Source organism: Odocoileus virginianus, chromosome 1 (assembly GCF_023699985.2).
Source record: "Odocoileus virginianus isolate 20LAN1187 ecotype Illinois chromosome 1, Ovbor_1.2, whole genome shotgun sequence".
Lineage (NCBI taxonomy): Eukaryota > Metazoa > Chordata > Mammalia > Artiodactyla > Cervidae > Odocoileus > Odocoileus virginianus.
Genome location: NC_069674.1, coordinates 78,376,052 through 78,402,427, shown reverse-complemented (window position 1 = coordinate 78,402,427; position 26,376 = coordinate 78,376,052). Strand labels below are relative to the sequence as shown.

At 35.5% G+C, this 26,376-nt stretch overlaps 1 protein-coding gene across 1 annotated transcript in view; it reads left to right on the top strand.

Moving 5' to 3' along the window:
• SEMA3A (semaphorin 3A) overlaps window positions 1-26,376 on the top strand; it is a 349,768-nt gene that overhangs the window by 124,147 nt on the left and 199,245 nt on the right. The window contains exon 2 of the mRNA XM_020884043.2: window positions 4,242-4,434. Within this exon, the coding sequence (XP_020739702.1) occupies window positions 4,323-4,434 (112 nt within the window). The 5' untranslated portion in view covers window positions 4,242-4,322. The remainder of the gene's footprint in view (window positions 1-4,241; window positions 4,435-26,376) is intronic.

The window sequence follows — 26,376 nt, the reverse complement described above, 5'->3', positions numbered from 1 at the left end:
TTCTATATCTAACCAGGGTGGAGTGGGATTGCAGGGAGAGACAGGTGTGTTTAGTGATGTACACTGTAACTTCAAGTACAGTTACTCCACTCAATCTTTTAATTATATCTGATCAATGTTTCTCCTTATATACTTTTATGTACAAATATAGCAAGTATTTTTGCCTACCACTCACAGAAAATTTCAGGGTGTCTATACACTGGAGAAGCAGTTGAAATACCATCTCACAAGTTAGAACAATTTCTACTATTAAATCACAATGTTTATTGCCATCTCAGTGTGTTTCATAATAAATAATAAACTATATGAAGTAGACATTTAAAATATACACATTGCTTTTAGCTAATAGATGAAAAGATCAAAAATACGTTTCCTATGGAAAATTGCTTTAACATGTATCTTCTATGACTATACCAATCTTAATTGAGAAAGAAGAGTTAACCAACTTGCAGTGAAGTTGGAAGAGTTGCTTCTCTAGAAAATCAAGCATACCACCCAGAAAACTGCCTGTCAGAGTTTTATACTTGGAAGTCTTGTAATCCATCTCAATATGGAGTGAGGCGAGATTAAAAACTACAGATTTATTTGACAGAAATGTATACAACAGCATGATCACCATATTAAACACCTGCTCAGATTTGACTCTGTAGCAGAACTTAGTCACATCTGAAAACTTGAAATTTAAGAAGATATTAGGAGCTCAGTTGCAAGTAGAGTTAATTATAGCACATGATGTAGATTGTGGGTTAGAAAATAATTGAAAATAGAGATATTGCTTTAAGAGAAACAAAATAAGATTTTTCACTGTGCCTTAAAAAATACAATGTTAAAAGGTCAATATATTATTTCTGACTTTTAAAAATGTAAGTAATGCAGTAAGATCAATGGTTAATGTGTCAAATACAGCAGGCTTGACTGTGTCGGGGCTGAGTTCACATATTCTGAGTAGGGAGTGATGTTTCTTAGGAGGCGAATTAAAGTCCACATTTCAAGCATGCAAATGTTGATAGATTCTGATAAACACCCACCCAAGTCCATCTCAACTTTGCATCTACTTCATCTGAGAAATAGGTGGCACAGTGGTAAAGAATACATCTACCAACGCAGGAGATGAAGTTTCAATCCCTAGATCAGGAAGATCCCCTGGAGACGAAAATAGCAACCTTCTCCAGTATTCTTGTCTGGAGAATCCCATGGACAGAGTAACTTGGTGGGCTACAGTCCATGGGTGATAGAGAGTCAGACACGACGGAGCAATTACATACCCTGTGTACAACTGGGAAATAGGTTCAGCCTTGATTATCCCTCACACGTTTGGGTGTATAAGGAAAACATGGAAAACAACTTTATTTATCCCCAATGTCAATTCAGAAATCAGTAGAAATACAACAAATACTTTGGTAAATATTTTTCAGGCCTGTATTACATTCCTTCCTTCCTCTCTGCCCTCCTTTTCTTTCTCTCTTTCTTTCTACACTAAAAAAAAAAAGTCTATCTGTGGTCACACTTTTCTATTATTATAATATAATCAGTCTAGAACAGTTTTACTTACATAAAGAACTTCCTATTTTATATTTTTTTAATTAAAAAATCTACAGAGAAGTAAATGTGAATTCTTTAAACTTTCAAATATTTGAAAAGACCTAAAGATCATAAAAATTTCAGAGAGTAAGAAAAATATCAAATGTAAATAAATACATCAGAGTTTTTTAAAAAAGAAATCTGTGTTTGGATATAAACATGGGGGTGTCTATGTTACCCAATTCTGATTTCAATTTTAAATTTTTTCTTTTAGAAAATGAAATAATTCTGTCCTGATTTTGTGGTCCAAAATATAGATTGAGTGTCTTTCTTCTCCATGGAGTCAATTCTCACCGTGTTTTATCTGAATTTTACCTACAATCTTTTATTTTTCCTGGAACACATCAAAATGTTTCAGGATTAGACATTACACAAGTGAAATGGATACATTTCTAAATTTGCTTATCCTGTTTAGTTTTGACAAATATAAACTTGTTCTCCTACTTGAAGTAACAAGAGCAGGAGAAAAATAAATATTTAAAATATATATTAGTGAAAATGGCACGACTATTTAAAGTATTTAAAATAATCATATGTGATATTTCGATAGGATAATCCATTAGTCCAATCTCCTAAATAATCCCAAAGTGACATGAATTCCTCCACAGAATGAATGTCTATAGAGAGTAATCCATGGAAGACAGACAAGCCTCTTGTCATTTGTAGCCTTAATCCATTGCCCGGAGCATGAAAAGTGCTCAGGATAACAAGTGTGGGAATCAGTAAAATCAACATTATTTTTGGATTTTATTTTCTTAACAATGCTGACTGATCAATAGGCTTGTGGGAAGTGACAAATACAATACGGTCTATTTGATGAATCAATCTAATGGAGTAGACACAGGATTCCTCCTCCCCCTCACCCCTTCTTCCCCCTTTAAATCCTTTTCATTCTCTTCCTCCTCCTCCTCCGCCTACTCTCAGGCAAACACACACACACACACACACACACACACACACTCTTGCGCACAGAGAAAGAGCTGCTCTTTCTCTATTGGTCTGTAGACATTAAGTAATGAAAGCTGCAGTGACAATGCTCAGGTCATTTTTTTTTATATGAATACTGAACCACTCTCAATGAGTGTTCATGTTTTTAATTGTAAACTCACCTTCTCCTTTCAGTCAAGTAATTTCTGTATCATTGTAACAGCCCTCTCCTCGGTATTTCTAACCTGTGTGTTGTACCTGGGGTGGAGGGAGGGTGCAAAGTAGAGAGAGTTGGGGAATATAAAGGGAAAGTTCTTTGATTTTTATGCACCCTTCACACACACACACACACACACACACACACACACACACACAATCCTGTATGGATATCAGCTCTGAGAAAAACTGAAAGAAAAATAGAAAAGAAAATTTAAACACCTCAGATATGCCTATTTAGGAAAGAATTAGTGGTATTTGCATGACTTCATAAATACATGCGTGTCCACAGAAAATTTAGTAACCCTTCACCAGCTCATGAAGACACAGAGATACTCTCTTTATGTTGGTCCTTGACACTCAGTGGGGACTTTTGTGAACTTCGTCATCTTCCTCTGCTCTTTAAACCAAAACTAGGGAAGTGGCTTTAATTAATGAGATGTGATGCATTAAAGACTTTAGCCAGAGCATTCCAGAAGCTGAAAAACCGTAGATGTTTTTAAATTCTGAGTATCCTTTTGAGAATCCCTTGTTATAATTTATAATCCTCAGTGGACCTATATTTGTCTCGAACTGATTGTTGAAATGGGTTTTACTAGGAATTTCTTCCCTGAAATCGCAGTGGGGCGGGGGAGGGGGTGGTTGAGCCAAGGGGGTTTGTTGGGAGAAGGGAACAATCGCTAACAAGGCTTTAAAACCTTCAGTGGTTAAAGTTATACTGATGAAAAGGACAGACATATATATGCATATCTACATATGTATGCAGGCATAAACATACATATACACATACACCACACAAGTTCAAGCAGAATTCTATAATGAGCGTGAGTTGTAAATGATGTAGGTAGCAGAATTCAGATTGTTTTCTCCAAATTGCACCTAAAAATGGCTATAAAACAACGCTTGCCTTGGGAAGTAAATTTATAGCTACATGCCTTTCACAGGCACGCTGGAGGGTTCTGCTCCCGGCTCTAATCTCTACGAGATGTTTTTTGCATGTGTTGTGTGACACGAGGGAAGGGGAGTGGGTTGAGCTTGCCTGATCTCCCATTGTCAGCCAGTCTAGTGAGTGTTGGGAAAACCTGTCTGTGGGATCTTGTGTCATCGCTCCCTACATGTGTCCAGGAAAAGTCCGCGCTGCTCACGGTTCCCCCCTCTCTCTCTCTCTCTTTCTCTCTCTCTCTCTGTGTTTCCCTTTCATTCTGCTTCCCCGGAGCCGGAGCCGAATGAAGCAGGGAGCAGGATTAGAGTCCGCCAGCTATCAGAAGAACCTAGATAAAAGGAACTGCTTCTTAAGCACCACTGCAGCCGTCCTTGTTTTTTTTCTTTTTTTTTCCACACAACAGTTGTGCCTCATTATCCGGTGCCTGGCTCGATTTTTTTTTTTTTTTTTTTTGAGGGTTTGAAGTTTCTGTGCTTCAGTGACTGTTACAGAAGAAGAGGTGTTAGTGTTGCCTGGAGGTCTTGATTGTCTGCATTTATGAATGAAACTGACCTAAATCACCTGTTACCTCCAGTTTCCAGATTGTTTGAACTTCTCTGGCCGCACAATACAGGACGGGAGACTGAAGCAGCATAGAACCCCCAGCGTCTGCAGCATGGGCTGGTTCGCTAGGATTGTCTGTCTTTTCTGGGGAGTATTACTTACAGCAAGAGCAAACTATCAAAATGGGAAAAACAATGTGCCAAGACTGAAATTATCCTACAAAGGTAAGTTTTTCTTTTCCTTTTATTTGGCCAGCTTTCTAATGCCCCGCTGCCCCCTGTCTTTTTATTCCTTGAACTCCCTCCCAACCTAAACCTTAAAACCTTGAGTTTAACCTGAGAAACCTTTGTGATTGTGTGGGTCTTTTGGAGATGATTGAAACACTTTTTTTTCTTTATAAAATCATGCCTTCTGTTGGATATATGACAATTTAAATGCAAACAAAGAGCATTTAATCACATTTGCAGAAAAGAGCTGAATGCCTGGTAAATACAGATCGGTATATGTGATCGTATATCCTGCAAATTTTTCTCACTCTACTCCTGTTAAAAGATTTTTTAAAACCACTATTGCAACAATGGTCTCTTTGTAGATATGAATGCCTCACATATAATAATTGTTATGATAAATTACATTTTCTTAGTTTTAGACAGTAAATGGTTAATTGTCGTCATGAATATTCAGTTTGTTCAAATCTGACAATCAGATGCTTAACATAAGCAGTAGATCATGGTTTGCCAAGAGAATATAAACTGGAAAGAACAGACTAGTTTTTCTACAGTGTTATGATTGTACAAAAGACTGTGTATTTGGCTAATTGGTGTAAAGCTAAAACCTTTGAAATATAATGTTATTTGACTCTTATGTACTTCAATGAGAACTGAAGAGATACTACTTTCTAGTTGTACAGTTAGTTGTGTGAACTTCTTTTCAAAACAAAGTGTAAATTTAAGAGGGGGAAAAAAAAAGCCTTATCACATGGTTGGTCTGCTTACAGTTTAATGTATATGCTTGTTTTTTAATGAGGGTTTTAAAGAAAATATTTGTTCTACAGTTGTTTAGATGGATTTTATAGGCAGATGTGTAAAATCATGCTAATGTAAATTCTAATATGATGTATATAAATCTCATGAAAGAAAATATTTATATAGTGAGATATTATTAAAATGGAACTGAAGATTAAACTGTTTTAACACAAGTAGTTTTACTCCCTAAGGTGTTGCTTTCTTATGATTCTCAAATTTCTACAGTTGGGGGTGGGGCAGTGAGAAGCTTCAATTATACTCTGTTTTTAGTCTGTAATATGAAAGAAAATTATTGAATCTCTCTGTAGACATGTCTGTCTACTGTACATTACTCTGATGCCAGAAAACATATTCTTTAATTTTCACATGATGGGGAACATCTCTTTCTGAATACTCTAGGGTGAATGAGGACCACAAATAAGAAAGACAGATGTAATTTTCACACTTTTGGATTAGAAAATTAAACACCTATTAATGTGTTTATTTAGATTTATTACATAGATAAAATATATTGAATTGGAGACTATATTTTGGTTTAATTTTTTGGCTGTTAAAATGAGAATGAATTTTAAACATTAGCAAGCAGAATTGCAATTGTACTTATATAAGATTTTTAAAAATAATCAAATACTAAGCATTAAGTATTTAATTAAATCCCAGGTATATCTTTATATAGTAGCTGTCTTTAAATTATTTACCTAGTATATGATATTATGTTATCTCTGTTTTTGTCAGTTTTTGCTTTCTATTTTTATTCTCTGAGAGTAGTTCATCCAGTAATTCTTAGGTTGATGGTCCTTCTCCAAGTTTATATTTCTTATGAGTGAGTTTTACATACAAGTTTAGTTCCTGAAAATGTAAATAACTATATGCTATAATTTTGGAATAAGTTTTAGACGTGACATGCCTTTTTAAAATCTACTGTATTTTAAGATCCTTATCTAAGTACTAAATAAATTATAAAATTGAGAATTATGTTTATCTATGTCACAATAATTTTATTTCCATGTTAATGGATTACTCTCCTTTAATAGAAGAGGCACCAGTTTTTCCACATATTAGAAGATGGTATTTCATTAGAATAGTCTTTTGTTATATACAAAATGCTTTAAACTTGTCTAAATGAAGTGAGCTGTATATATTGACAAGATGTGTACATTTGACACTGTGTTTATGAGCTCTTCTTAGTAATGGTATCCATTAGACTTATTCTGCTTTCCTTTAAACCAAAAGCTGCCTTACAACTACATAACAGTTCTATTGATGTACCTAGAGCTTGACAATTTGATAAAACAAGCTGTAAAATGAGCAGCAAAAAGAATAAAAGGGACTGCCCAAGCAATTTTATTCTATGATTTTATTGATATATCATTACCTTTCTTCTCTATATGTAGACTTGTTTTGGCAAAGCATCTGCCTGGTAACCAATTGTCAGTACTTTGTTTCTAAAGTATAATAGAGATTTTTTTTTTTTTTAGCTTCTTCTTTTTCCTCCTTAATTAGATGTCAAACATGGTTAAAACATTCACTGCTTTGCCCTTAAAAATATTCTAGCATGATTCTTGAAGAGTTAAATCCCTGCCAACTCTAATTTCCCATGGTCACTTGTTTTCAAAGATCCACCATTAAGTTAACTCTCTCATTGCTCAGGTTGCCAAGACAAAGTTTCAGGCAATCACTGTGCTTACTTTCTACTTGTCATCTTGTCTGATAGGAGATAAAAGAGATTTGATATGTTAAGTGAGAGAGAAAAAGAAGTAAAACACAAGAAGTCAGACTTTGTAGTAGATGTATATACATATCTAATAAGGTACCTCTTTATTTTCTAGGAAAAAATAATAGAATAGATGTTTTCAGGACCGTGTGGAGAAGTGCTAATATTAGAAAAATGGGGTATGCTCACTTTTCCTCTGAACCAATCTGATTTAGAATCCTTGTGGGGGAAGCAAATGTGAGAACTCTGTAAATCTCAGCAGTCACATATAAATTATCCTCAAAAAAACACTCACTCAGAGATAGTTTTCCCTTCCTTAAATTTATGTAACATAGCTAAATGTTATAATTCTTATTTTTAAAATCAGTGCATAACTGTTTATTTCCCCTACAAAACTAGTGAAATTTCACTTTTCCCATGAAATACCAGAATATCATAAAATTTTCCTTTTGGAGTTGTGGTACAATGAGGACTTCAGAAAAACCTATGGAAATCATAAGCAAATAAATTAGGTTTGGGGTTTTAAACAAATGACAAATGTTCCATCACTCAATGCCATGAGCTTTTCCAGGACATTGTGTACTTGAGTTTTAGTAGAAATCAAAGACACATGCAAGTCTGAATATGATGGTGATCATGTGAATCCAAAGAATAAATCAGTTCCTTTAACTTTACCTTCAGTAGAAGACTTAGTAAATAGTACTTAAATAAATAGTAGATTTTTCAGAGGCTTTCTTCTCATATTTTGTAAAGGTTTCTTTTCGCAGTCAAATTGTATAATTATTATAAGAAAGATGTTATTAGATAAGTCAAAATTCTCAAACATACATTTCAGATGGATGATGATGTTAAACTAAACATTATGAATCAAAATTTGCAAAACATTTTTTATTTGCCATTATTCAATACATTATGACCACTTCAAAATTTAGTTAGTATGAATAATGATTTACTAATTAAACTTGTTGACTTTTCAGAGATTTTCATTACTACTAACAAAGCACAAAAATATATGCACATATACATATATGCACATATATGTATATGTGAATAGATAAATATATATTCAGGATAAAATTTATATTAATATTTTAGTGTTAATAAAAGCAATCTTGGTAAGTTGTAATAAAATGCTTTATAAATAAAATATATATTGGTTTAAAAGACAGTCACACATTAAAGTAAATGTATATGTATTTTAGTGGGCATGAACTTTTTGAGTCTCAGGAAAACCTTTCAGAAATATCTCAAGTATTCAAATAATAGTATAAGATGGAATTTGCCTTATATTGGAAATCTCCTCAGAGATAAAATGGAATGTGTCTATGAAAAGTAAGGGTAATATATAAATATTTTCACAGAGCAAAGATGTTACAAATTCTTTGTAATACCTTTTCTCCAATAGTCACTGCATATTTGGCATCAGGTCTCTTTTTTGCTGATTCTCATTTAGCATGGTCTTTTCTTCCCAAATTCTATTAACTGTAACAATCATCTTTTGATTCTGAAATCTTCAATTTAAGCACATGGAAAAGTTGAACTTTTTATTTATCTACTCAACAAGTATATCCATGCAGAATAATAAAAAAACAAAATAAAATGCTAAGTCTCATATCTTGTGATTCAGTGTTGATCAGGTCATATGAGAGTTAGTGAAAGTCTCCAAGTTGAGGCTTCCCTGTTTATAGCACCAACCAGATTCAGTGTAACTTTAGCAAGTAAGAAAATGACTGAGACCACAAGTCCATCCCGTGTAAGATTAACCCATCAACTTTTGATAATGAGAGGCAGTCTTTAATAGTTTAAGGAAACCTGAATACTGAAGAGATGAATTTTTCCAATTCTAACTTTTTTAGGTTGTTGTTTCTTTTTATATAAATTATATTTCCTATATTCAATTACTGTCAGTGATATGAAGTACCTAAATATTTAGGGAACTAGATAGAAGTATAGATATAACTATAACTGAGTTTTCTTTTTCTTATTTTTATTAACATATATCAGTCAAACATGATTTAAAAATATGTTGTGATTTTCAGTCAATTATATTTAAATTCTATATTTAAGAATGAATGCTACTGAAGGATTTGTTAGGAATAAATTTAATCTGAATCAATTCATACAATTGCATATGTTCCCAGTAACAAAATAAAACTGTTGGTTACAGAGCATAACCCATTTATGTTTAGTGTGAGTATATAATTGTATTTCAGATGTGAGCTTTGATAACTTATAAAGTTATCAAGAATTTAAAGTCAGCTATAAAAAATTTTGTGGCTTAATTTCTTATCCTGAGTTTTCTCATTTAAACTTCAGCAACACACCTATGTATCACAGTTCCCAAGATCATAATATCATACACACCTTTACATCTTTTTGGTGAATTATAAAATCTAAAATCAGGCTATTTTAAATGTAATTTATATTTGAGCATGTTCCAATCTTCCAGTGCTGAAGTAAATTTCTAATTAATATTTACCTAGCAATGTTCATTTACAAAGTCATGATATTATAGAGACATCTATTAATTGATGAAGACATTATATTTCATCATTTAAAAAAAAAACAAAACTATGATAAAATGATCTGTTAATACAAAGATGTAAGTAAAATCTCCAAAATATATGACATATCCAAGTTTAGTTCATGCAATGAAAGCTTATTTTAAAATGGCTAGCAGTTGTAAACATAAATTAGAATCAGTGAATCTTGGGATGAATTTTACCCATCAAGACTTCTAAGGTGTTGTTTAAAGGAATTATCATGATTTGCAGTTCTATGCTTCCGCTAATAGGTGGCACTAGCAATTTGTGACAGTTCTTTCATTTAGTTTGGAAAATGGGCAGGCTGCTAAGACAAAACACACAGGGTAATGTGGGGAGGCCAAACTTGGAAAAACTGGAGTAAGGGTCAAGCATGCACAAAGTAGAAGCATTAGTTAAAATAGGATTTGCTACAGAGTTTGATGTGCTGTTTGCATTTGTTGGTACATGAGTGAGTGAGTAACTGAAAGTCACTCAGTTGTGTCCGACTCTTTGCGACCGCATGGACTATACAGTCCGTGGAATTCTCCAGGCCAGAATACTGGAGTGGGTAGCCTTTCCCTTCTCCAGGGAATCTTCCCAACCCAGGGATCAAACCCAGGTCTCCAACATTGCAGGCAGATTCTTTACCAGCTGAGCCATTCTAACCCTCAAAAAGTAAATTGTTATAAACAATAAATAAACAAATAATGTAATTTAATTTACATGTGAAATTGATCTGTAAAGTGTAAACAATAATGAGTGAAGTAGTGGTATAAACAATCAGAATGATGAAAAGACAGTGTCCTGAGGATATACATAATATATATATATGTGTGTGTGTATGTGTGTATACATACATATAATTATTTTAAGCCTGAATTATAAAATGGACTTAACCAGAATGAGCCTACCTGCCTGTGGCCATTATTGCCATCATTTACAATTGGAGATTAGCTAGTTGAGAAAGTAAAATAATGTTTAGAAAATTATAATCAGTATATTTTAAAAGAATGACTCCTTTAGATTTGTAGGTTGTTTTAAATTATTATCATAATTAAACATACCAAAGAATCAATAAATTCTATCTGACCCAAATAAGTCTAAATGTCTCCAGTTACTATCTCTTCTATTGCCAAGATATAAACATCAGTATAAATAGAGAAATTGCCCACTATTTCCAAACAGTAACAAAGCTGGACTCTGTCAAACTGAGGATAAGAGGATATACAATTTATACTTGAATTAGGGAATGAAGATAAGCAAAAATAAAATTCTGTTGATAAATATGAAGAATGAATTGGTCTTAGTATTTAATACAAGCTTAGAGTAAAACTGAAAGGAACTACAAATTTAGGGAGTTTTGTCATCTCCTGAATGAGTCATTAAACCTGTATTTCCAGGTTTCCTTTGCTTGAAGAGATATGGCATGACAAACAAAGTTGGCCAAACCTTACAGTAACTTAAATTGTCACCACAATCATAAACACGTCTTTGGATAAAATATAGCATCACCCCCTTGAGTCTTCATCAGCAAGCTAAATGAAGCTTAGTTCTATTGAATATGTCCAATGAGTTCTTTAGTCCAGAAAATTATTTATGTGGATCATCTTTGTTGTGTCAGATTGAGAGTTTCTCATGGCCAGATCTGTATCATTTTTCATCATTATAGTCTCAAAAGCTAGCCCAGTCACTCATTGAATGAACTTGTTCTTCATCATGTATACCTTGTTTCTAAACACAAAATATACTTGTTTATAAATGAGTACAAAATTTAAAAATTGAAAAGTTTTAATAAATCAATTCATTATAAGTGAAGTGTACATTGTAACATGGTAGAGAAAGTAAATTCAGTGCCAGATACTAGAATAGAGAATATCAGAGGAGGCATTCAGATGGGCACAAAGAACAGCCGCTGCTGCTGCTGCTGAGTCGCTCTAGTCGTGTCCGACTCTGTGTGACCCCCGTAGACGGCAGCCCACCAGGCACCCCCATCCCCGGGATTCTCCAGGCAAGAACACTGGAGTGGGTTGCCATTTCCTTCTCCAGTGCATGAGAGTGAAAAGTGAAAGTGAAGTCACTTAGTCGTGTCCGACTCTTGCGACCCCATGGACTGCAGCCCACCAGGCTCCTCCGTCCATGGGGTTTTCCAGGCAAGAGGACTGGAGTGGGGTGCCACCGCCTTCTCCGACAAACAGCAGCAGTATCTCCATAAACAGCGTCTCCCCTGAGCCGAGCATCAGGAAGACCACGGAGAAGTGCACGGGAACCCCTTCCAGTATTCTAGACTGGAGAATCCTGTAGACAGAGGAGCCTGGCGGGCTACAGTCCACAGGGTCATAGGGTCAGGCACAACCGAGGTGCCTGAGCGCAATGAGCCAAGCTTATTTCAGCACTGATTCAGAAAGTGTCTAGGGCAATCTTTGTCTGCCTGCTAGTAGGAGATGGAGAGTATTTAATAATACATGCATCTTTGACCATTCCAGGAGGAAAATTATTTCATTTCTTTCAATAAATACCTGATTTTCCTTATTATTGTTTCTCAGTATACACAGCCAGTAAACAAAATGAGTGAGATGATTCTAAAACCAAAAATGGTCAAAGATAAAATGTCTCATTATCACTCTCACTGTATCTGAAACTTTGTGTAGAACAAACCAGTCCTACCAAACAAAGTTGAAAATATAATCATTTAAAAGTTTAAATTGACTATATTTCACCATCCATACTTTTGGGACAATCCTGGTTTGCTCTTGACAGTTTGCTAAGATTAGTGTTGCAGAGTCTTCCTTATAAGTTTCCACTTATCCTTGATTCCACCCAGCCAGAGCTGCAGTTACTCATTGCCCCTTGCTTTTCATCTCCAACTCAGCCTCTGGCTTTGTGTTCTGCAGCCTGAGACCACTGCCTACTTCCACCCCCAGCCCTTGCCCCCAAGCCCCTCCTGCCCAGAAGAGTAGACATGAAAGGAAAGAGCATAGGAATCTTTGTTGAAGTGTGAATGTACAAAATGTATGTTGAGTCAACTGTTCTAGATCCCAATCTTATATAATTGAGAGTATGAGAGAGAATAGTAGGCTACTTTCCTTAGTCCACTTGAAGGTCTATAGTTGAGACCTAGAGTATAAATTAATGTACAGTGCTTGACTTTACAGTCTTAGAAATATATGTTAGTCTTATGACGAGGTAGACATATCAATAGGAAAGGAAATAATATAAGTGGCTGTTATATACAATCATAGTTATTCGTGTTTAAAAATGATTGAGTCCTAGCCCAGATCCTTCAGGACTATATTTGGGGAAAGCCAAAATGAAGTTCCTTATGCCTGAGGTCAAATCAAAACTTTATAAGCAATTATCAGTCTTCATAATATGTGCATAAATTTAAATTTCTATCTCAAATTTGAAATGTCAAGAGAATGAACTCTGTTCTGTTGTAGTCATCCTTTAAGAATCAGTTTAAATGAACGTAGGGTTTCATGGCAACCCACTCCAGTACTGTAGCCTGGAAAATCCCATGGACGGAGGAGCCTGGTGGGCTGCAGTCCATGGGGTCACAAAGAGTCGGACACAACTGGGTGACTTCACTTTCACTTTTCACTTTCCTGCATTGGAGAAGGAAATGGCAACCCACTCCAGTGTTCTTGCCTGGAGAATCCCAGGGACGGGGGAGCCTGGTGGGCTACTGTCTGTGGGGTCGCACAGAGTCGGACACGACTGAAGCGACTTAGCAGCAGCCACCAGTTTTCATTAACTGTGAAAACTTCAGTTGTTTACCAAAATGTTATTATAAATAATAAGCATTTCTTACTTGTATTTTATATGTAAGACAAACACAGAAAACCATATGAGGAAAGTAACAGATTTCTTCATAAATAACTAGATTCTTGGATTAAAGTGAGTATCATGGGACTTCAGAGAAAGGTGATACCACACCTACCTAAAAACTTCAGGGAATTTTGTAAAATAAGTCATAAGGGAGGCGGGCCTTGGAAAACAAGAAGTTTGTGAGAAGGCAGAGGTAGAGAAAAGTGATAATTACCACTATCTAAAAGTATTTGGGGGTGTTGTGTTTTTAGGAAAGCAATTTATTTTATATAGAATGTAATAATACAGTTTTATACATATAAATTCAAATGTGATACGGAAGCAAGCTTGTCCTTTAACAAGGGGAACTTAAAGCAGCAGCATGTTAAGCCAGGAATGGCAAGGAGTTAACAGGTGTTTGCCAATGTTTGACTGAAAATGATAGCAAGACAGACAAGTGCACATCCTTGAAAGACTTTTCCATGGTGGCCACAGTGGTCATTTGGGCCTATCCGTCTCTCCTTTGAGATTTGTCTATAAAGTATATGAGACAAACTTGTTTTTAGCCTGTGGGAAAAAAGAAAGGAAAGTTGTGTTTGAAAACACAGTATATAAAATACCATGACTATAGTTTCTTGAAATTATAAAATATGCTGGGTTAGAATGCAGGTTTCTTCTTGTTCTCCTAGTTAATTCCTATTTTTTTTCCCTGTTTTGCTCTATTATTTGTATAATCAATCCACCAACAAGTTTTGAAAAGAACATGCGTGCTAAATCACTTCAGTCACATTTTTGTTCAGTTGTTAAATTGTGTTCAACTCTTTGAGACCCTATGGACTATAGCCTGCCAAGCTCCTCTGTCCATGGGATTCTCCAGGTAAGAATACTGAAGTGAATACCATGCCCTCTTCCAGGTGATCTTCCTAACATAGGCATCGAACCCATATCTTTTGTCTCCTATACTGGCAGGCAGATTCTTTACCACTAGTGCCACCTGGGAAGCCCTTGAAATGAGCAATTGCTATCCTATAAATCACATTTGTTTTTACTACCACGACATCCATATCATCCATATGATGAGCATCAGGTATTAAACTGTTCCCTTGACTGTGTATTCTTGTTATGTGCCACATACCTTTAAATATGAAGTCATATACTGCACACATTTTAATTTGCCTAGTACTTTTATTGTTCAGGATGTTTCTCTGACTCATTAAAGAAAAAACTTAGTTTGAAAACAAAGAGGCTAGTAAAATCTTGGAGCCATTCATAATATATTAGAAAAAGTTGTATATTCGTGGTATTTTGCAACACAAAATGTAGAAAGTGTTATTCTGGAATTTTGGTAATAATAGGATAATCCCATGTACTTGTGGAATTAGGTATTGATGAAGTGCTACACAAATCACTGTTTATATACAGTCCATATGTATGTGTATCAATAACAAATATAAGAAAAGTTAAACCAAATGATTATTTTTCTAAATCACATCATGGTTGAGAATTATGAAAAGTGAAATGCCAATCACTAGAATACAGATTGAGACAAAAGGCATGGGAGACCCTCTCCCCTTGCTCAGTGGCTGGTCTTGAGAGGTTCAGAATTGTCCATGGTCTTCTTTTTATTCTTTAACTTTTTATTTTATATCGGAGTAGAATTGATTAGCAATGTTGTGATAGTTCCAGGTGGACACCAAAGTGATTCAGTTATATGTATACCTGTATCTATTCTTCAAATTTCTTTTCCCATTAGGTTGTTAAATAACATTGAACAGAGTTCTCTGTGCTGTAGAGTAGGTCCTTATTGGTTATTTATTTTAAATACAACAGTGTGTACATGCCAGTCCCAAACTCCCTCACCATCTCTTGCCTCCACCTGGCCGTCATCTGTCCTTTAATAGTTGACCTTACCTGAGTGTCTTCTGCTGTGCAAAGCTGCTGTTCTCTGTTCTCTCAGGCACCAGTACATTGGGAAGTGGCCAAGGTGCCTCTTTCAATAGTCCTTCCATCGAGGCTTCTCAGCATCGTGGCTCCAGGTCACGTAGTGTCTCTGCTCTAACAGCAGGCCACAGTGTTTTCACACTCAGGTCCTTCTACCTCCAGAGTGCAATGTGAGCAGAACACAGACCCTGCTAGTGGAATGGTCTTTCATCTTTCCAGATCTGAAATCATCTTTTAAACTCATTCTGGCCACCTTCCGCTACCCTTTTTCTCGGGAAGTACAAAGTCTTCAGAACTTTTTTATCCTATCTAAGTAAATCTCATCTAAGTCTATCATTTTGAAAACAAAAATCTGTTAATTTTCCCCTGGGAGTATAGAGAAAACTTTTAGGCCTCAAAAATTAAAAATCTTAATATCTCTCTTGGGAAGAGGGTAGGAATTTTTCATTTTAACAGGCTAATCTACAGAAATTAAATGACAATTTCTTGATTAACTAACCTTGCCACTTTAATGTTTCACTCCTGTACACATTGTTGTTGGTCAGTTGTTAAGTCGTGTCCAACTCTCTGTGACCCTATGGGATATAGCTTGCTAGGCTTCTCTGTGCATTGGATTTCTCAGGCAAGAATACTGGAGTGGGTGGCCATTTCCTTCTCCAGGGGATTTTCCTAACCCAGGGATCAAACCCATGTCTCCTGCAATAGCAGACAGATTCTTTACCACTGAGCCACCTGGGAAGCCTTCTCCTATACAGACACATACACCTAAATCTAGACATTGTGCTTAAACAGAGAGTGTGGTTCTCATATATTTTAGTCAAAATGTCTCAAATTTCCATCAATAAAATATGCTGATTTAAGGACAAATTAATTTTTTTGACCCTTGAGATGCAGAAGTGTCTCCCAAGTGATGACTAGGAGGGGAAGGCCAGCAGAAAGCTGTCAGCTAGAGAACAGGAGCCAGTGCTGCACAGGGAGCTCTTCCCAAGGCTGCCCGAGCCCCTGCCTGGGAAAATTACTTTTGCAGATGCTGTCAGTTCTGGGAACCAGTTGCTGAGCCAGCTTGGGGCTTTTGCATGTACCCCTTCCACATGGCAAAGGCCATAGAATATCTGCACTTGGACCTCTCACAGGGAACTCCAACTCAACTGGTTTGTTCAAAACTCTACTCACTGTCCTCCCTGCAAAGTTACTTGTTCTCAGTTTCATGGAATGTTGTCATTTTGTCCTGGTTATCTGTATCATTAGCATCTTCGCTTTTCCCTTGCTGACTCTCCTCATATCTACCAGCTTCAGTGTTTTATGGAGTCTCCCTCTTTAACTCATCCCTGCAATCTTTGCTATTCTTTCCTTCAGGTTAGTTCAGGCTCTTATTACTTGCCCTATTTTGGCAACAGCCACCTATAATTATCTCTTCTTTCTTTTGTTACTGAGTATAATTATTTCTGAAATTCAGATCTAATTACCCCATTCCATTTTTAAAAGTTCCTTCTGATTAAAGCCCATACTTCCTAGTTTGACCTACAAGAATGATTAACCTAAAGTAGTCTAGGGCATAGAGGGAGCTGTTTGGAGGTCCTGCAATGATTCACACATGAAGAAACAAATTAATGCTATAATAACAATCATGATAATGAAAATGAAAAAGAAAGGCTGGAGATGACCGAACACATAGAAAAATTGGGTTTGGTGATTGGTTGTGTGTGGGAGAATTGAGAATTTGAGAACAGTACATTTTAAATTTCAGCAGCTAGCAGTGTGATACAACAATTGATAGTTTCTGGAAAGTGAAACTGTCTTCACCTTGCAGCCCAATGATGCCCCAGTATACTACTCCCTCTTCCACGTCACATCTGTGACCTTTCTGGTGGACATCCTCCCACCCTTTAAATTGTTAACTGACCCTGCCCTCTCAAACAAATATTACCTTTGTCAAGGCTTTTGAAGAGGCAGAGAAGTAGGAAACACAATATAGCCCCTGTCCTGAAGAAACTTCACTTTCAGAAGGGGAAAGGACACAGACTTCCAGCTTTGTAGGATCTCACCTGCTATCTATCCATCTTATACTGCCAATCAAGTACAGAGTCTTGTACAAGACTGCTCCTCATTAAATAGTCCTTGAATGAAGTGGTTGAAGGAATACATGAGGAGGTGGCTGGTGATCATTCCAGGTGAGAGAGCTAAGGAGCAGAGGTGAGATCATACAAACAGTGGATTTGAGAACAAAATGTAACCCAGTTTGAGTTAAAGTGCTGTAAAATTGAGTAGTAAAATACTTGATTGGAAGAAAAAGCATTTAAGGCTGAAGAATCAGTTCAAATACTGATAAACAGTAGGGAATTTTGAAACAGAGTTTATAAAATTTAAACTTTAGATTTGTATAACAAGCGATGAAATTATTTAGAGTTTATAAATGCATGGCATGTGCAAGGCATCACTTTATCTTTTCTGAAACCTGAGAATTGGCCTTCAGTTCATAACTATGGAGTCATCATCTGAGAAGTGGAAATAAGATTCTGTAACGTGACTATAGCTCAGACTGGGTTTCCCATCCTTGTTTTCCTGATGAATACTTCATATGTGGGGATATAGCTCAACTCATCTACACAGAGCAATATAGTTTCACATGTTCAGTATAAATGCAAGTTATATTTAAGAGAAATGCAGATATTTATAATTTCATGTACATTTTTAAATTACATTAAAAGTGTTCGATGTTACATACTAATTCCTTCAAACTTTCTTAGGTTTTTGGCAGACTGTACATTTAGAACTTCTGACGATGAATGGTACACATGTTTTACTCTGTCATGATGTCACTATTTAGGCAAAGCAAGATATCAGAGGTGATTTTTTTATGCCAGATCACTATATTATGTGAGTTTATCATTCTTTTGATCACTTTTTCTCTTTTCTCCTGGGCTGGCAAGCAGAGGTTCACCATCTTTGCATTTGATTCTATCGAGATAAAATTAGAAGCAGTGTGTAACAGAGCAGCTACTCCTGAGACTCAAATTCCCCATTAGGCTCTCACACACTGACCTGGAGCCATGGGGTTTGCTTATCTTCACTCTATGTTCCCCATGGTCAATAGAGTCTCAGCCTTCTTTTTCTTCCTGAGGCATCTATTCAGACCAGAATTAAGGTTCCCTTTGCTCACTCTAACAGAACAGATGTTCTCTTTCTACTATTCAACCTTACAATCCAGACAGCTTCTTGAGAAAGATTTCTAGCATAATAACAAATGAGACCCAGTGACTCAGAAAAATAGTTTCTTTCTGTTGCACATGAAATCTCTTTGCAAGACAGAGTCAATGTCCCTTGTGCCCACTGTTTCATCAAAAATGAGATTACTACTTATCTGATTGGCTTTGTTCTTTAGCTGCCAAACTGGAGAAAACTGTCTACCCTATGACAGTACCTCTGCTCACATCTATATAAACATTGCACACTAATTTGAAAGAATCTGTTTAGTCTGTTCTGAGCAGATGCCATATAAGGGAATGAAATGAGTGATGGTATGGTAATTTGCTACTTTATTACAGATCTCAGTCTATAATATTGAAATGTACCATAAGTAACACATACTAACGGTCATAGTCTCCTGAATGGATTCTCCACTGTACATATTACATCATCTTTTTCTCACAATTTAGTTTTCTTTATAGAGCTAATAGCAGATTTATTGCATTTTCATATTTCCTAAAGAATAGAATTCCACATTCTTGGAATATATAAAATGACAGCACATATTCAATTAAAAATTCTATACATTTGATCGTATGGGTTGTCATTATTTAGTATTACTGAATAGCAAGTCATGCTATGTTTACAGAGTTCAGGAAAATATTTGTTGGCCTTTTGAAAATTAATGGTCTTTTCAGATTTAGCTGCTAGAATAAAAATTTCATTAGTACAAGAAGAATCAGAGCATAGCAAAGAAAGTAGTGAATTGACTCTGGCATTTTCTAGATGTGAGGACTCCGGCGTGCTTTTTAGCCTTAGCTTGCTCTTTTCTAGCTTGGAGAGAAGAGCTACTTTACAGTAGCTGTTACTGGGATATTGACAATTTAAGTGTAAGGTGTTCAGTCAGTGCTAGGTACATAGAAGATATTCACTACCAACTAATTCCTTGAGGCAGGTTAATAATTGCATAGGTTCTAGATTATAGTGTTTTGCTCATTTAGAGTAGGTATGCTACTGCTGCTGCTGCTAAGTCACTTCAGTCGTGTCTGACTCTGTGCAACCCCAAGACGGCAGCCCACCAGGCTCCCCCGTCCCTGGGATTCTCCAGGCAAGAACACTGGAGTGGGTTGCCATTTCCTTCTCCAATGCATGAAAGTGAAAAGTGAAAGTGAAGTTGCTCAGTCGTGTCCGACTCTTTGTGACCCCATGGACTGCGGCCTACCAGGCTCCTCTGCCCATGGGATTTTCCAGGCAAGAGTACTGGAGTGGGGTGCCATTGTCTTCTCCTAGAGTAGGTATATATGCATGCATTCTCTAGCTATTACAGTTTGTGAGCAAAATTTGTGTATGATAATGACACAAAGAAAAATCACAATTATATTTGTAATATGCATCTTTCAAAGACGTGTAGCATTAACGGTGTGAATGCTGAAAACGTGAAGTTTCTCAATGTCAACTGGCTGGTCAGTGTAGGGGAAGGTTGTGTGAAAAGCTACTGTTGCAAATAAACAATTGTAAAAAAAATTGTAAAAAGTGATGTTTAACGTTAGACCTTTCAGTCTTACATAAGTGACACTAAATCTATTGGTGTTGACCTGTTACCTGTCACAGTTTTATGTGGACTCTTTCTGAGGTTATATGTAGCACTAATGATGGGGTGAAGGTAGACATGATTTTTAGGTCTTCTGGCTCTGAGTATATGTAGTGAGCCATGCTGAGCAAGGAAGCACCTGTTTGTAAAGGAAGGAGTTGTCTACATCTCACAGACTGTAAGTTTCAATTTGTGTTTTTAACATGAACCAACGTGAACCAACATGAACCAATATTAAATCATTCATTTAATATTCAGTAAAATAACCAGGAAATGACTAGTTTTATTAGCTCTTGTACTTACAGCATATCCTCTCAAATGGTGTAATGCTTGTCTTGAATATTATTTTGTTATGACTTAGACCATGAAGACACAACATCTTTCATGACAACTTAAAAAGTATTGAATCCACATAGGAATTAGCACAATATTTCCATTTAATATGTCCCTGAGTCTGAATGAAACATTGTAGATATAAAGTCTGAGTCTTTTGGACCAATTCTGTGAACCACCTGTGATGGCAAATAACCCATTTGCAGGAAGAAGGATACGCAGCCACTCAGGAAAATAAACTTACAGTCCGAAGCTAGTAAACAGAATGAAGAACATGTTGAGAGTAACTTAAAGGGGCTTTTGTCTAACAGAAGACACTGGGAAACCAGACTGGGAAATATAGACGTTATTAGAAGGGGAGGTGACACTAACCACAGTTGGCTTTTAAAGGATTTTTCTGGAAGGCAGAATTCCTTTGGAAAACATTTTATATACCAACATGAATAAATTTCTGAGTTACTCTAGACAAAGATGAATTTTATTTCTTTGTGGCTTTAGCCATATTACAATGCTCATAAACTATTTTACTTCATGCCAGACATGTGGAAGCAATCAGTATATGTAAATGATATGTGAAGGTGAGGTACAGTTTTAGCTTAAAAACTTAGACTGTCTGTGGTCATAAATTATAATCACATCACAAGGAGCTACTTGCCTTTTAATGGTAACTTAAATGTAAGAATAATCAGTGATAAATTCTTAAAACTGCTTGTGTTTTCTTAGTTAAGTACAATAAATGTAAAATACAGTGCTACTTTGTGCTGTTACATTATTTTAGGACACAACATTGAAAGGCAAATATTTTTTACCTTAAGTAATTGTTAAAATGTAAGTAGCTGTAATTAGACATAATTGCATTTATCTGTGAAAAACTACTTTTTACTAAGGATTGCATTTAGATTAACTGCAGCTGTCCTTTATTAATATTAATCCCCCCTTTTTCTGTTAACATGATATCAATTTGTTTTTTGCCTATAATATACTTTATATATATATATATATTCATATGCTTCATAACATTTCATAAATTTTGAACATATAAACCTGAATCAAATCTCATTGCAAAGGAAATAGATACCATAAAAATAAATGTTTCCCTTTCTTTAAATTCAAAACAATGAAACTCTTAGTTTCAATATGATGGTGCTGTGCCTCTTTAAAAATATTTTTACCATCTGCTCTATATAAAGCTGGATATTAAAATAACAGGAATTCAAAGTAGTATTACTAGATGCACATATACAACTAGTAGAGGGAAATAAAATAAAGTAAAATAAAATAAATCAAAGATCAGTATTAAACATTATCACTTTTTCAATGAAAAAAAACAAGATCATATTTTAGTAGACTGAAATCAGGTCAATATGCTCCTAATTTACTCATAGTAAAGCAAACAAAACTCATCCTAACATAGTTCCTTGAGTGAACCAAGAAACAGTCATTATACTAAGTATTTAAATATAGTTCACTGATGTAAGCAAGAAACGGTCTCCAAACCTTGGCTTTATATGTCATCCTTCATTCAGCAGGCATGCATGTTCTGAACCAGGGTCTCTGACAAACTAGGAAAGAGATAAAAACACACTTCCATACAGAAATATCCTACCCTCCTGTATCAACACAGATTACTTAGAGTTTACTATATCATTGATATAATTTTTTTAAAAAGGTGGAAACTTTACAAAATAGAATTAATTCCACAGACTACATGGCAAATGCCAGTTGCTAGTTGAAGTTTATTTCCTAGTGCAATAGTAATATGAGGAGAGGAGGAATGACTAGGAATAGAGAAGCATTGACTAAGATGCTGGATGTGAAGAATTCTAAAAAAAAAGACAAATTCCTCAACTCAGATACATGTGCACACGTGCTATTGTTGCAGTTTGGTCTAGGGTTTTACTGTAACTCAGTATTATGTATTTACTCAGTACATATTTCCATGTTTTATGCTCTTGTTTCTTTAAATAGTATTCTTTTTCTCATCTGAAGAATGTTCTTTCAAAGCAAACTCATTTCAAATGATCAAGAATTTACTGAGTGTAACTATGCACCAATCACTATAATGACTACTATGTAAAGAAAAACATAAAGTTAACCCCTATTCTCAAGAACCTGACAACATAGTGCTCACTAGTGTATCAACCAATGATCAGGCAACTGGTCCATCATTTAAATATAAGTCAAATGCTATGAAGTTTAGGGGTGACAGTGTTTTGTTGATTATCTATGGTATACTATTGATTAGGGTTTCCCAGGTGATACAGTGGTAAAGAATCTGCCCGCCAATGCAGGAGATACAAGAAATGCAGTTTCGATCCATGGGTTGGAAAGATTCCCTTGAGTAGGACATGGCAACCTATTCCAGTGTTCTTCCCTGGAAAATTCCATGGACTGCAGGCTACAGTCCCTGGGGGTCACAAAGAGTTGGACATGACTGAGTGACCAAGCACACATACATTACCACCCCCCCCCCCGACACACACATGCTATTGAGCATGAAGAAAATATTATTTCACAAGGAGTTAAAATTAAGCTAGACTTGTAAGGATGAAGAAAAATTTTGTAAGAAAGAATGAGGAAGGCCTTTCTGTTAGAAGTGCAATTCGGAGACATAAGGCATTAATGTGTATAGTTTATCTAAGAAGCCACAAAATAAATTCAAAATTAATTTAATCTTTATGGAAAGGAGTAGTAGGTAGTGAGGCAATGAAGTATAATTCTGAATTTCTGATGATATAAGGTATCAATGATGCTGTATAACCTTTGATCATTTATCAAATAAGTACTAATATGGTATGCAATGAATCATACTCTGAGCATGCACAAAGATGGCATGCGTTCTGCCTAAGGAGTCTCATTTAGTGGAGAAGGTAGGCAAGTTTGTCAAAACACACATTATGAGGCAAATATGCAAAAAGTAATATATCCCAGCAAAGAACTGTGAGAATTCAGAAATTTAAGGCATCAAAGAGGCAAAGCATCTAGAAAGTCCTCATGTGAGAACAAGCATTTGAGGTGGACCTCAAAGAACCTCTTACAGAAAATATTCTAAGTGATGGAGGTCAATAAATAATGAGTAGGAGAGAAAGTGTTTGGGGTAGGTCATGATATGTATATTATTTTAGTTTGCTTAAGCATGTATTGGGCTTCCCTGGTGGCTTGGTGGTAAAGAATCCGTTTGCACTCAGGAGTTGCAGGAATTTACCCTGAAAGAGGAAATAGCAACCCACTGCAGTATTCTTGTCTGGGAAATTCCTAGGGTGGAGGAGCCTGGTGGGCTACAGTCCACAGGGTCACAGGGAGTTGGACACAACTGAGAATACACCCTAAGTATAATTTTAAAAAATCATTTGAGGTGTGTTCAGGTTGTTGCTCAGTTGTGTCCGACTGTGTGACTCCATGGACTGCAGCACGCCAGGCTTCCCTGCCCTTCACCATCTCCCAGAGCTTGCTCAGACATCACCATTGAATCGGTGATGCCACCCAACCATCTCATCCTCTGTCATCCCCTTCTCCTCCTGCCTTCAATCTTCCCCAGCATCAAGGTCTTTTCTAACCTGTTCTAGGTTCCAGGTGCTAATTGAATAATCATGGGCCGCTAACTTGATTTCTCTGATCATACAACACATGACACCAAAGAATTATTCAGTAACTGTTCCATCTTTTATCCTTCAATTTGCAATGGAAATGTTTAAATATCCAGTATAAATTACCATCATTATTTTTAATTCATATGTTAGTACATTATAGGTGCATGGCACCAAGCCCAGAACCATAATCTAGTTAGATTTTGTAGAACACAGTAGTTAAGAATGTGGTATTAGTAATCAGGAAATTGGGGCTCACATCTGATACATTGAACACTAGCAAAGTGATTGGCATGGTGAGTGTCCAGTGATTTTGCATTTTAATAGAAAGTACAGGAATGGCTCACAAAAGGAATTATCAGGTCAAGTGATAAAAGTATATAAAAGGTAAGTGTGATGGAGAAGCAGAGGAGACATTGTTTACAAAGAAGTGAGATGAGGACTGAGGAGTCAAGGAAAGGTATAAGTAAGATAAGTGAGGAGCTGAGATAGTGCTGTGAGCAATTAGGTAAATACATAAGCTGTATTTGGGGAAAGAAAGGCAATCTGTTTGACTTTTCCCTCTATTGTATTAAACATTGATTTAAATAAGCTGTTTCAATCAATGTAGCTACACTTCGTGATGTAGATGCTAATTATTGTGATTGATTTTCTGTTATTATCCCTGTCTTCTGAAAAGACTGATAAGCAATGACTCAGTCAAGATGTATCAAATAGAAAAGAATTGAAAGAGCAAGATGACTAAACATCTCATCATTTGTAGCTTGCAAGACTTGTTTGATCCAATGATCTAGCCAAAAGTTTATCAAGACAGTTAAAGGATTAGACATAAATAAAATAAGAAGAGTGGAATCCAAAAGAGGAAATAGATTCTGTGAGGTGAATTTGGGTAAGAGGAAACTTACTTAAAGTTATATTAGTTGATGCTTTATTTTTTCTTCCATCTCTCATTCGAGACAGGAAACAACTATAACTAACAAAAGTATTCAAACTATTATAAACAATATTGAATTGTTTAACTATAATGAGTACATAGAGACTCCTGAAGGTAATTTATAAAAAATAAACATAATATATATCATACATGAAACAAAATTTATAAAATTTGTTGTTATTAAACAATAGCTTGTTATTATAGTTGTTATAATAATAGTTGTTATTAAACAATAGCTTGTTTCTATAATCTCATTAAATTTACCTTGTTATTAAACTTGTGTTTAACAGTCTGTGATTCCTTTTAGTTCAGGAGAATAACAAAGTTTTACCTTATGTGACAATAATGGGCAGGTGCCATGGCTAAATAACTGAGACATTATATCATAATCATTTAAAAGAATAAAATGTGTGGCTTATCAAGGGGAACTAAAGACAGGTAACCTACAAGTAGATTGTTTATTATATATATAATGTGTCTTCCAGTAGGATACAGATCAAAATATGCTTTATAAAGCATGACAGTTACATACAGTAAAGAGTGTGTTGTATGCCCTTTAGTTCTGCCACAACAATTCTAAAGGCATTCCACCGGATTATAGCTCTATTCTTTTAACTATTTCTCTTAAATATCTCTTTACAGAAGAATGAGTTTTATTTGAATGAACATGTTTCATCATGCTCTTTTAACTTTTTGAAGCAGCATTTTCTTAACTTTTCTCCTGTGTGTTCCTAATAACAGAAATATAATTCCAAAAATATCTTCAAGAAACTTGATCATACTACTGAAGTTGTTCAGTATTATGACTCAAGGCTAGACATTATTATGCAACAATGAAGAAGGCTTAGGTGGTGTCATTTTTTCCAATTTCCACAGTCAGTTATCTTCACTATTGAAACTGAATGTTGCACACTCTAAACTTAATGCCTGCTACTAGGAAATATGACTCCAAACTGAATCATCTGAATAATTTGCTAAGGTAAATCTAAATCATTGCTTTCATTTCATAACTATTGTTAGAGAGACTAGGAAATGTGAGTAAGTAGGAGATACTATTATTGCTCTCTGTCAGGTTGGAAATGTCTTTTAAATGCTTAAAGAAATATTTAAGCATTCTTAAACAAGCATTCTTAAACATGGCTCTGCAGTCTTAGATTAAGCAATAGGAAGACCAGCTGTTTGCTTGGTCTACAAATACTGATTTTTCTATTATTGTCTTTGGAGAAAAAGGGTTCATTTTAAGCCACTGTTCCAGAACCTTTTGGACAGTAATCTGGCACCCTAGTGGTTTTCCATGCCACCTTTCATAAATAAATAAGCTCATACATCTTAGAAGATAATAGATGACTTTTTATTTTTGAAAGGTATACATCAAACTCATGGTATGTTTTCTATTAAACACAGGAAGTGAGAACTATTTGTGGTAAAAATTCCAATAGGAAACATATTTACACCCCTCTGATCTTTATTCCAGTCTGGATAATAATTTTTTGATTTGTCTGCTCCTTTTTTTCAAAGTTCTTATT